The following is a 13,161-nucleotide window of genomic DNA, read 5'->3' as shown; positions in this document are numbered from 1 at the left end:
TATATTTATAAACTTTGAAGGTAACGCTTCAAGGGTTCTTCTATTTTGTTGATCTTTTGATATATGGATTTAATCTTTTTTGATGCATTCATACTGTCTTCGAAGTTAGTTTTGTTAAGATTGTTGTCGTGGAATTCTCTAAAACAATTGTAATTATATAGATTTTTGAGTAAATGCCAAAATTATAATAAATATTCCCTTTATTTTTATCTTCGGCTAGGTATTATAATGTTCTATATCCATTTTTATGTTTTCGAGATCACAATAATGCAAATACATTATTTTAAAAAAAATTTATTGTTAAAAATTTTATTTATTTTAAAAAAGCATACAAAAAAAATGTAAATATAAGTTTTCTGCATCACAATCATAAGATAGTAGTCATGAATCTTTGAATAATTTTAAATTAAATCGGATTAAGGTCATAGCTTATTTTTTGTTTAATTTTAAATAATTTTGAGATTGTGGATTTTGGTGTTTCTTTGATTTATAAGTTTGAAACGAGATTTGGCCCTATCCAAAAGAACAGGAAATTTATACTACCAATGAGATGAATATGATAACAAAAATGTGAATATTTTAGGATTTTCTTTGTCTCGGCAATTCTAAATGAATGGTAATTGCTATGAAAGGCGATAACAATATCGATATAAGTAAAGCTCCAATACATATTTTTCCCATCGCATCGTGAAGTAGCACGATTTAAAAATTCTATATAATAAATCTATACTATAAAAATGCAGGGCTGTGAACCCTTCTAAAAATGGGTTTGGGGTTCGGAAACCAGAAACATCATTTTTTTAAAAATAATATATTTCTATTTTAAAAATTTTATTTAGGCGAATTATAATATCTTCAAGACTTCAACTATTAAAAAATATTTATTTTTTTTAAAAAAAAGCTTGGACTCTGGAACCCTAAATTTAAAAAAAGGGTTCGGGTTTGGGTTCAACAAAATATCAAGGGTTTGGGTTCTCAGCCCTGTAAAAAAATTACTACAATTTTTTTATAATCTTTAATTGAAATTTATTGCAAATAATGCTTTATAAATTTAATTTATCAATTATTTAAAATATAAAATGCCATCAATATAAATAGAAATGGGAGATAATTTTGAGACAGGTGATAACATATGAATTACCTTTTCCTATATTTGCAAATTATTTTGAACTTAATAAAAAAATTGATATAGAATTTAATTTTGGATAAATAGCGAAGGACAAATATCGTTCAAAAAATTAAACAGCTTCAACTTAAAAATATTTAAAAAATATTCATAATTTTAATAAAATTATTATGTACTGTTTTAAATTTAGAATTTCCAAACACCTACACTTTCAGATATCTCGATAATATTGGTATACTAGAAGAGACTACATCCAATAAATCAAATACAATTCAATCTAAATTGATTAATCTTTCAGCATCAGTCAAAAATTAAATGATATGTTGTCATAATAATTTTATAATTGATACAGTCAGCCAATTTCCATGGTAATAATCCCTTATTTATCAATCTGATTACATTCATTTGGTACTATAATATCCTACTCAGAAGTGAATAAAAAGAATTTTGGATAATTTTCAAGAAATGAAAGTCTTTAATATTAGATTTATCAAACAACTCCTACATCTGCGCGGACTCAAAGGTAAAATAAAGTATTTATGTGATCTGTTATTAACTTAATTGCAAAGAGCAGCTAACGTTAATTAATTTAATACTCAATGAAAATACAGTAGCTAATAAATCGTCGGCGCATTTTTAAATCTATATTTAAATGAACAATTTTGATAATTTTTCTTATATAGAAAGTTTAGAAAATTAAATACCACATTGCCCTCAAATGCTACCACAATTATTTAGTAAGTCAAAACTTATACTTTCTGATCCCTCTATATTGAAGATGTATAGAGATGATAGTGTTAATTTTATGGATAAGAATTTTTAAAAAAGCTAAGAGCGCTTTACTTTTTTTGTCAAATAGCTTTAGGACAGCTACTTTTAAAAGTAGCTTTTAATAAGATCGCATAAAAATAATTTCAGGTTCACGATGGGTCGGTCCTAATATTTTTAAAAAGTTTATCAGCTAGAAAATTATAATTCCTTAAAAATATTTTCAAAAATTATTGATTTTAGATGGTATTAATTTTACAATACTACACCGGCCTTGGTCGGTATATAATTTTATAGAATATATTTTAAAATTCTTAGAGACGTCACTATTTTTTATTTGTAGAATAGTTTTAAATTAAAATTACATTTTTCAATATTTAAATATATTCGGGACGGGCTGACAAATAATTTTTTTTTCATTTAGCGTCTGACTTTTTGGGAAAAATATAAAATTCGGAATCGGGTTGTACAAATTTTTATCTTAAATTTCGGCCGGACTTAAAAATTTGGCCCGATGCAGATCACTATAACAAAATTGGTCCTGTTATGTGTATATCAATCCGATCTAGTGTTGTTAATAATTGAAGAATCACGCGTTTCGAGCTGTGTTGGAATATTAGCTCCATAGAGTGCTTTCCACATAGTTTTATTAATTATTTCTTGCATTTATATCTATACGATGAAGAGGAAGTCTTGGTTTTTGATCAACTAGTGTACCAAGTCTTTGACACTTAAAAGGTTGAAGTATTTCTATTCCTAAATTTATTGTAACAGTGAATCTAAATTCGGCGTTTTCCTGAAGTGACGCTAAGCCAAGCTGCTAAATGTCGTTGCTCGAATGTAAATATAGTTGTATCCCAATCCTTTTGTGAACTGGTTATGGATAATTTGTTCCCTCTGTTACTCAAGATTAAGTAACGAATCATCGGTTGGTTTGATTACAGAATAAATTCTCGGTTACTGATGAAGATGATATGATTGGTATAATTTTAAGAGGTAAAGGAAAACGATAAGCGGAAAAAAATTCCCGGAAAATAATTCTACGGAAAAAAAATTCACTTGGAAGATAAACCCCCGGAAATAAATACCCATAGAAAATAATTCCCCGAGAATAAATTTCCCATTTTTTCAATTATAAAATAATTGCTCGGAAAAAAATGCGAAAAAAAATTCCCTTAATTATTTTTTTAAATAAAAAAAGATTGATCAAATTTTACTAAAAATTGCAAATATTTTTTATAAATTTTAAATCGCAATTTATATTAAAAATTAATCCTCAAAGATTTATTTTGAAACTCAATTGCGTTTTAAATTTAACAAACTAATAAGACATCAAAACTTTTCTCACATTTTGGCGAATGTTTATTAAAGCGAATATATTTTATAGATAAATATTTGTCTCGAATCCACATTCACATGGTATTCAGCTAAACCATATCGAGAATTTTTTATAGCATAACTTTTACCGAGATCTCTTTAGAGCTAATATATAACAGCGAAAGTTTTATCGAAAATTTATAATAGCGAAAATCTCATAAAGAAGGTAATACCAAATCACAGAGGCAATATATCCCTTTTCTGGGCAATTCTGTTTTTATGAAATTAAGGGATAATTCTGGATATTCAATATTTTTTGAGCTTTGAATATTTAGTCTCAATGTTTAAGGAGTGTTTTAGTTCTATTTCTGAACAAGTGAATAGCTTCATTTTAAAATATGAGACTCGAAAAATCGGATGGTAGCTTTGATACTTTATAATTTAGCAGCGATAGCATAAAATGTATTTAAATAGATTTTTGACATTTCGGAAAAAAAGGTGACACCAAAATAAGATCGAGTGGCTACAAAGAAAATGAAACGATTATAATAATTATCTTTACAATGTTCAGATGAAAAATCATAGGGATAACTATTTTATAAACGGGAATTGAGAACATAAAGAGTAATTTATGCTACACGAATCCTTATTATTTTCCAGTTAATTGAAAAAAAAAATGACGACCCATTTTTGAAGGAATTTTTAAAAAAATGAAACGATAAATAATTTCATAACCTTTTTTAAAAAAACAATGTTCTAAATTTTTAAAAAAATTACTTCCAGTCATTATAAACCTTTAAAATTCTTTCCCATAAATATCTAAAAGATGGGGAAAATGTTTAAAGGTAAACAAAAATTTATTTAATAATCTTAATTAATTGAATCGGGAAGTGAATAACAAATGTCAGATTTCGATTTATTTAAACAGAAATCTGACGGTTAGGGCCAAAAAATCGATCTTAAAAAACAAAAATTAGAGCCAAACCATTATAATTAAATCTTATAATATTTAGCTTAATATCACAGAAACTTGGTATCTAGGAGGTAATTAAGGTTAGGGGAGTATGTTATAGTTCAGCATTAGTTTATTTTAAAATATTTTTTGCTTAAATTTCACTAAAACTGGGTTGGGATAAGACCATAATGTTAAAAATATATGATTTAGAGTTATTAGATAATATTTTAAAAATTTTCAATTATTTGGAAAATATTTTTCAGACATTTATTCTCCAGGAATTTATTTTATTTTGTTGATTTTCTCAAAATTTTTAAATATTTTATATGGGGAATATTATTTTGCGGATATGAGAGGGATTTTCCTATTTTATTAATTTTCGAATTTTTAATATCTAAAAAACGGGGAATCTTTATCCGTGGTTATTTTTTCCGCAATTATTTTCGATGAAATTTTTCTTGGGATTTTTTTTCAGGTGAATTATTTTCCTAAAATCAAGGAAAACGTAGCCCAGGTTCTCAAGATTTTATGGAAAGGGTAATTTACAACCATATTTTAGGACAAAATATTAGATTGAAAATATTCTACAATATCGATTTGTATTACTTTCGTAATTTTGGAGAATTCCTAAAAATAGGAATTCTCTTGATGATCGGAAGCAATAACAAATTTTGGGAATAATTAAGAAGTTTTTTAACATTTTAATGATCATAGAACAAATATTGAAAAAAATGCATTTTGCAAAAATGTGGATATAGACACTATGATACTCAGACTTGATTAAATACAGAACCTTTTTCATAATTATTTTGTAGCGAGGTTTCCAGAAATCAAACTAACTTAAGACTGCATAAATCTTATATATTTCTTAATTATTTAAATATAAATGTTCTAAATGATACATATTTATAATTTTCCATGATTTATTATAATTTTTCAGGAAATTATTATTTTATTGGTTGCAAACTGCGTCGGATTTCTTATCATAAACATATTTTTTTGTTTAATGAGAATTAAATCTACATCTCTGTTTTAAAATAATTTTTTCATAATTTATCAATTAAAAATTTTAACAATGACCTAAAAAAAATTAACTTCCTCTCTAAATCGATTTACCACTAAATCCATCATCAAATCTTATGCTTCCTATTAATTTAACATTTTAAAGCTCTAATATAGGATTCTTATGGTAGTAATTTTCATTCAATATTATTATTATATATGTTGCTATATTTCAATAAAATTTACTAATGAGAAAATTATATTTTGTATAATATTTTAATTTTTAAAAGTAACCTATGACGAAAAATGTTGTTAAATAAATTTAATTATAATTATAAATTTACTTCATGTGTTTTATGTTTTTAAATTTGATCACTACTATAATAGGACATATATTTAATGAAAATAATCGAGGAAGTGCTTCAATATTCATATCTAGTATATTATGATAAGATTTCTGAAAAATAATAATAAGCATACATTTTATTAAGTTATTATTTTTACCTGCTGATTGAGATTTTTCATTGTCTGGTAAGAAATATATTCATAATAATCTCCAGATTTTTTAAAATCAAAAAAAATATTGTCCATAATACCCTGCTCCATCATTTTTAAGGACCCTTTCATTATTTCTGCTTATATATTATTTTTAATATAAAAAATTAAAATTTTTGAATAACATGATATTATAGTTTGATCAAAAAACTTTCTTTTAGTCTAAGGAAAAGAAATTTCGTATATTCTATAATAAATATTAGGGATGCATCGACCATTCACCTAAAATGTTGGTCATCGATCGATTTACCAATCTTGGTTCTAGTGTTGTTAAAAAGTCGAGTTCATCCGACTCCGACTCAGAGTCTCGAGTCGTTAGTCGAATATGCCGACTAACTCAAACTCAAGTCGTAAACTCAAGTCGACTAGAGGACGAATATTTTATGAACTTGAGTCGTCAACTTGAGTCGACTAGAGGACGAATATTTCAAATTAGTAGAGTTGTTAAAAGATACTTTTTAAATGGATCTAGATACAGATACATAGTCTAAAAATTTATCTAGGTACAGATACATTTTTTATTATACTCTTAGATAAGGTTTGAATAAACCTAAATTAGGATTCTATTGTGAAAATTCATGAAATGATCTAAAAAATTTATTGACTCGATATCACATTTATCAAAATATAACTAAAATAATGATTTTTAGATATTAATATAATATATGATTAATATAAATAATTATTATATATCATTAATAAAATAATATAATATATGATTATAAATAATTATTAGATTTCAGTAATAAAATATTTTCAAAATTTTGGTCATTAAGACATCCTCGTTTATCTGTAAAGACATCTGTTTTTTGATACTTTTTGATATACTTTTATTTAACGCTTTTTTATATTATAAATAAATATACTTGAATGTAAAATTTATTTTATTTCATATGAGCATATAATTAATATTAATATATATATTAAAAAATTATATATATATTAAAAAATTATATATATATGTAAAATATTAAAACTTGTATATAAAAAAGAATCTATAAATATAAATTAAATATTATGTCCGAGCTATCAACAACAAGCAAATTCTGATATTACAATCCATCTCAAGGAATTTGCCATTTTTAATTGCAATGGAATTAGTATTTTATTTTATTCTATTATATTAATTTTTCAGACTAACATTGAGGACGAAAATGACGACATTCCATGGCCAATTTATAGACCATATTTTAAAATAATATCTCATAATAAAGAAAACAAATCTCTGTTAGTAAAATGTTTGCCATATTTACCAAAAAATATACAAATTTCTGTTAGCATTAGCTCAACTTGTAACATTGTAAAGCATTTAAGGGTATAGATACTAAATATATGTTTACAAATTTAATTTTAAATTTTAAGAGAAAACATCAAACACTCCTAATCCAAATAAAAAAGGGGAAGGAGAAAAAATCTATTAAAGAAAATATTGGACTAGGCTCATCGTCCATTGATTTTTTTTTCAAGAGACCTAAGATTTTAAACCAATTGATAACATTCAGCCATTTTCAGTTGTTGAAAATCCATCATTTATAAAAATGATCAAAACATTAGCTCCAAAAAAATATATAATTTGCAGACAGACAGTGGTTGCTAGAATTTCCCAAAGATGGGAGAATGAAAAGAAAGAAATTCTTAAAAGTCTAATAGATCCATCGTTAATATGCACAACAGCAGATTGTTGGAGTGCCTATCGCCGGTAAACATTTAAATTTGTATAATAATTTAATTACAAACAAATTATCTGAGCAGTTTTAAGAAATGTTAATTTTTAGTTCATACATAGGAGTCACTGCACACTATATAGATCCAACAAGTTTGGAAAGAAAAAATGTAGAGTGGCTTGTAAAAGAATGACTGGTAGTCATAAATATGATAAAATAGCAAAAAATTTACAAGATATAGCAAAGGATTATTGCATACAAAATAAAATCTCAAAGACCATTACTGATAATGCCAAAAACTTTATCAAGTCATTTAGGTTTATTTTATAAGCCAATTGAAAATATTAGTGAATCCATTGATGATCTGGAAGATGAAGAAAGAGTTGCACCAATATCAATATCAGGTCTTTATACTACTGCTCAGGATTTTGAAATATCAGAACCATATATTTTACCTATTCATCAATGTTGTGTCATTCACACATTGAATCTTATTGCCACTGTAGATGCAAATAGAGCCTTGCAGTGTAAACAATATCAGAGGGTAAACTATAATTTTAATTATAATATTTTATATTTTTATTCCTTAGATATATAGCTCAACATTGTCTAAATGCCAAAATATATGGAATAGACAAAATAAATCAATTCAGCTGAGATTATAAAAAACAATATTGGCCGATATTTTATATGTCCCAATATAACTAGATGGAACTCCACTTATAATGATTTACAATTAATGTCAGAAATTATTAAGACTAAATTTGACAAATTGGACAAGATTTGCGATGGAATGAAATTACCTAGATTTTTATCTAATGAATGTGATTTTATTCATGAATATTGTTTAGTTATAAATAAAATTTGTATATACAACATTATTATAAATTAGCTAATGAAGCTGGTATCAAGTTCACTTGAAATCCTGCAGGAAGATAAATATATTTTCACAGCTTATTACTGTTCAACTATTTCCCAGCTCATTATTAAATTGAAAAATTTTAAACAAATGAACCTGAAATTTTGTTTACCACAATTCTTTACTTAAAGGGCTTGAAGATAGGTAAATTAATAATAAATTAATAAATATTTAATAATTCTAGGTTTATTGGGACATTTTTGAAGATGAAAATATTTTGGCAACTATGCTTCATCCTTTTTTTAAACTAGATTGGACATGGTTGCAAATGGATGAAAATTTTAATAAAAAAAACAATTAATATAAAGATTAGTTGAGGAATTATCAAAGTCTTCAAATGAGTGCAAATTAACCTGTGAAAAAAAACCAACAATTTAATATCCGATTTTTTTCAGTATCCTACAGCAGGAGATATGATTGTTAATGATTTAAATCTGATAATCAACAAATTTTAAATAGTTTTTCAAAAATGAATGCCGAGATTTTAGTATTTTTAAACAATATTCTGATATAAAAATGTTATTCATTAAATATAACACCACAATCCCTTCCAGCGCCCCTGTTGAAAGACTTTTTAGTATAGCTAAAAATGTCTTTACAGATAAACGAGGATGTATTAATGACCAAAATTTTGAAAATATTTTATTACTGAAATCTAATAATTATTTATAATCATTTAATCATATATTATATTATTTTATTAATGATATATAATAATTATTTATATTAATCATATATTATATTAATATCTAAAAATCATTATTTTAGTTATATTTTGATAAATGTGATATCGAGTCACAATAAATTTTTTAGATCATTTCATGAATTTTCACAATAGAATCCTAATTTAGGTTTATTCAAACCTTATCTAAGAGTATAATAAAAAATTTATCTGTACCTAGACACATTTTAAATTGTATCTGTATCTAGATAACTTTTTAGAAGCTGTATCTGTATCTAGATAAATTTTTAGACTATGTATCTGTATTTAGATCCATTTAAAAAGTATCTTTTAACAAATCTGCATATTATATAGTTTGGTCGACTAGAGGACAATATTTCTAACTTGAGCCGTCAACTTGAGTCGACTAGAGGACGAATATTTCAAATTAGTTATTATTAATTAAGATATTTGTTCTGTTATTTACTTTTTACTTTAGACTTCCAACTTGAGTCGTGAATATAAATTATATAGTTTAGTCGACTAGAGGTTGAATAGTTCTATGAACTTGAGCCGACTTAAGGACGGAGATTTTTAATTAGTTATTATTAATTTATAAAACATTTTTCTTTAACTTTAGACTTCCAACTTGAGTCGTTATACGAGTTATATACTTAAATCGACTAGAAGACGAATAGTTGTGTCGTTTTTTCGACTCAGACTAAAACGGGTCGTTTTTTACGACTTCAACCCAAAGTTGTGGTGGTTTTATTCAATCCGATCCAAAATATGGGTCGTTTTTTAAAGGACGATCTAAGGTTTGGGTTGCTTTTTTTCACCTCACCCATTATCCTAATCATTTTTTTCGACCAAGACTTCTAGGGTTGACTCCAATAAATATAATAATAACATTTAGTAGATATTAAAATTATGGGAAGGTAAGTTATTTATAGATTCTTTTAAATATAATGCTCTGGCTACTATTATTAATGCACTGGCATTTGTCATCGTTATTTTTTTAAATAGTGATTATTTACCATAAAAAAGTGACATTTGTCACAATCGTTATTTTTGAATTTTTAAGGCAAATGGGTAAAAATATACATAATAAACATGTTAAATTAAAATTTCAGTGAAGGTGTACCATAGAATAATGACAATTGTCAAAATTATTTTTGAATTTTTTTAAAGTAAATGGGTAAAAATAGATATTGTAAACATGTTAAATTAAAATTTCAGTGAATATGTACCGTAGAAAGATGACAATTGATTTTAAAAAGTGCGAGTGGAACTGTTAAAAAATTTAAATGAGGCATTTTGATGAAATAAATAGTAAAGGTTTCTGAAATGCCTTGGAAAAACTAGCACAATTCGCAAATATATTGAGCGTTAAATTACATAACGAATTGTGTTCATTTACCAGTATATTCAAATATTTAATAGCAGAATTAAATGAAATGGATGATGATATCAAATGAAGAAGATGGAATATCACAATACGATTTGATAATAAATGTAATAGGTGTTTAATAGGCGTGTATGAAATTATTACAAGTTACAATATGCACAAAAGTGCATACATTAATTTATTTTTGACATATGAATACATTTTAATTTTGTCATTTGAGGAGGTAATTGAGAGGGAACATTAAGTAAATTAAAAAATTAGAAAAAATAGGCCGAGCTAATATAGACTAAGAAAAATTAGAAGCGTTTTTAATTAAAATTTAAAAAATTTATAATGCATTTAAAAAAATGTTATTGTAATAAAAATCTTAGAAATTATTTTTTAAATTCTCATTTTTCCACTTAAACTTGGTTCCAAAACATAAAAAAATTATATTCGATTCATAACTTTGGCGTTAATCTTCATTAAATTTCAAAAACTCTTATTATTAAAAAAATTATATCAAAAAATATTTTTTTAAAAATTTTATCAAAATATTTTTACAATAATTATGGAAAGTTATTTAACTATATAAGAATGTTTTTTCACATTATAGAAATGTGTTACAACAATAACAAATCATATTATTACTGCATATGTGCAATTTTAATATATGATTTATTTACTTTTCTTTTTTTATTAAAAAATATAAATAGTTTGAACATATCAAATTTTAAATAAATAAATATTGTTAATGGTAAAAAAAACAAGAAAATTTTACTTTTTTATAACTTTTTTAAAATAGCCCAAAATTTATTTTGAAAGAGATAGATTTATTTTGGAAGAAAGAAACAAGGGGAGGGATTGGTTATTATTGAGGTGTTGGGGGGTTACTAATAATTTTTATTATTTATTTCTTATATTTTATTAATAATTTTTTTTGCACAATCATATTTAAAATTATTTTATATGAAAACATAAGCTCCGCGATGTGAAGTTGGCCGAACATTTGGAAGCACTAACGATGAATCATATGTCATTTTTTAGTGCTTCAATCCGTATAGTAGCCGAATTTATGGAAAAAAAGTTATAGGCAAAAATAAAAATTTGTGCCAACTTCACGCTTAAAAGTTGATTGAAAGCACTAACGATGAAACTTATATCCTTCTTTAGGGCTTCCTTGGTAGAGGTTAGTGCTTCAATTACTTTTGTAGCCGAATTTAAGAATAAAAAGTTAATTGCGAAAAAAAAAATAATGGCGACGTGCCAAAACAAAATCTATAGTAGTACTAAACATCCGGTTTTTGCCATTATTTAGTGCTTAATTAGCAAATTTCAATTCCGTAATTAATTTGGTTAACCGTCTTTATAAAAAATTGTAATAATCTTAAGAAATGTTTAGTGGTCAAATTATGGCCAGAAAAATATGAAAGCACTAACGATGAAATTTATATCCTTCTTTAGGGCTTCCTTAGTAGAGGTTAGTGGTTCAATCACTTTTGTAGCCGAATTTAAGAATAAAAAGATTTTTGCGAAAAAAACAAAAATAAACAAATAATGGCGATGTGCCAAAACAAAAACTATAGTAGTAATAAACATCCGGTTTTCGCCATTATTTAGTGCTCAATTAGTAAATTTGAATTCCATAATTAATTTGGTTAACCGTCTTTATAAAAAATTGTAATACGTTAAAGAAATGTTTAGGAGGTCAAAATTTGGCCAGAAAATTATCAAAGCGCTAACAATAAAATTTATATAATTCTTTAGAGCTACCTTAGTAGAGGTTAGTGCTTAAATCAGTTTAATAGCCTAATTTAAAAAAAGTTATTAACAAAATAAACAAAAAATCTATCAGCGACAAACATTTTATTTTCACCATTATTTAGTACTTATTTTGTAAAATTTAAACCCTAATTAGTTTGATTAAAAACCCCAAGTAATTAAAAAATGCATATTGTCTTTTTGCACTTAACCTATCAATTGTTTCCGTAGATCATCTGCCATATTTGAGTAATATAATGTTTCAGAAGCTTATATATTAAGGTTCCCAAAATACATGAATAGCTATATAACCAAGTCACAAAATATTATTTCTAAATGGGTCCATTGAACCCCATTCTTGTGTAATAATTATATAATTTTTATTATTTTATTGTAACAACTACATTTTTTCTCCAGCATCTATTATTCTGAGGTGTCATTGAATGATATGGTTAAAAACATTCTCAGAAATTTTTTATTCATAATTCAAATTGTTCTTTTTACATAGTTTTATTTTATTCGAAAAAATTACGCATATATTTATTCCTATCATAAATTTTAGTTATATTAATATCACAATATTATGAAGTACCCGTCGAACCGTACTCTGACCTAATTTTTTTTTAAATAAATCTGGTTCGGGCCTAATATTTTTAAAAAAAGGGCCGGGTAGGGTTGGGCCTAGAAATTTTTTTTAAATACATCTAAATTTATCAATTATATATTAAATTTTTTATGTAAAATAAAAATATTTGATTTTATTTATAGAAACTAGACAACATATAACATATGTCTTTTATTTTGAGTAATTTTAAAAATTATTTTCTATATTTAAATAAATTCGGGCAAGACCGCTGGTCGTAAATTTTTTTAAAAAAATTCTAGTTCGGGCGGGCCGGCAAAACTTTTTTAAAAAAATTTCTGACCGTCCGGGCTTGAAAAATTAGGCCCGATGCAAATCACTAATACTTATGCAGGAATTCTGAGAGTTCCTGATTCGATAAATTACTGCCATATTAATCTTTCAAATTTTCTGATACCTTTCT

The 13,161-nt window shown here is 25.3% G+C and overlaps 1 protein-coding gene across 4 annotated transcripts in view; it reads right to left on the bottom strand.

The window, feature by feature from the left end:
• Positions 1–13,161, bottom strand: part of LOC135931311 (uncharacterized) — a 31,971-nt gene that overhangs the window by 225 nt on the left and 18,585 nt on the right. For 3 of the 4 annotated variants that reach the window (XM_065468337.1, XM_065468340.1, XM_065468341.1), the window contains 3 exons: positions 5,673–5,803; positions 5,513–5,625; positions 14–138 (listed from right to left, as the gene is read on the bottom strand). In XM_065468337.1, the coding sequence (XP_065324409.1) occupies positions 14–138; positions 5,513–5,625; positions 5,673–5,803 (369 nt within the window). The remainder of the gene's footprint in view (positions 1–13; positions 139–5,512; positions 5,626–5,672; positions 5,804–13,161) is intronic. The other variant, XM_065468339.1, reaches the window with a different exon arrangement.

This window comes from Gordionus sp. m RMFG-2023, chromosome 1 (genome assembly GCF_954871325.1).
Source record: "Gordionus sp. m RMFG-2023 chromosome 1, tfGorSpeb1-WG-v2, whole genome shotgun sequence".
Taxonomy (NCBI): Eukaryota; Metazoa; Nematomorpha; class Gordioida; order Chordodea; family Parachordodidae; genus Gordionus; species Gordionus sp. m RMFG-2023.
The sequence above is the reverse complement of the archived record's forward strand: the minus strand, read 5'-3'. Positions and strand labels throughout refer to the sequence as shown.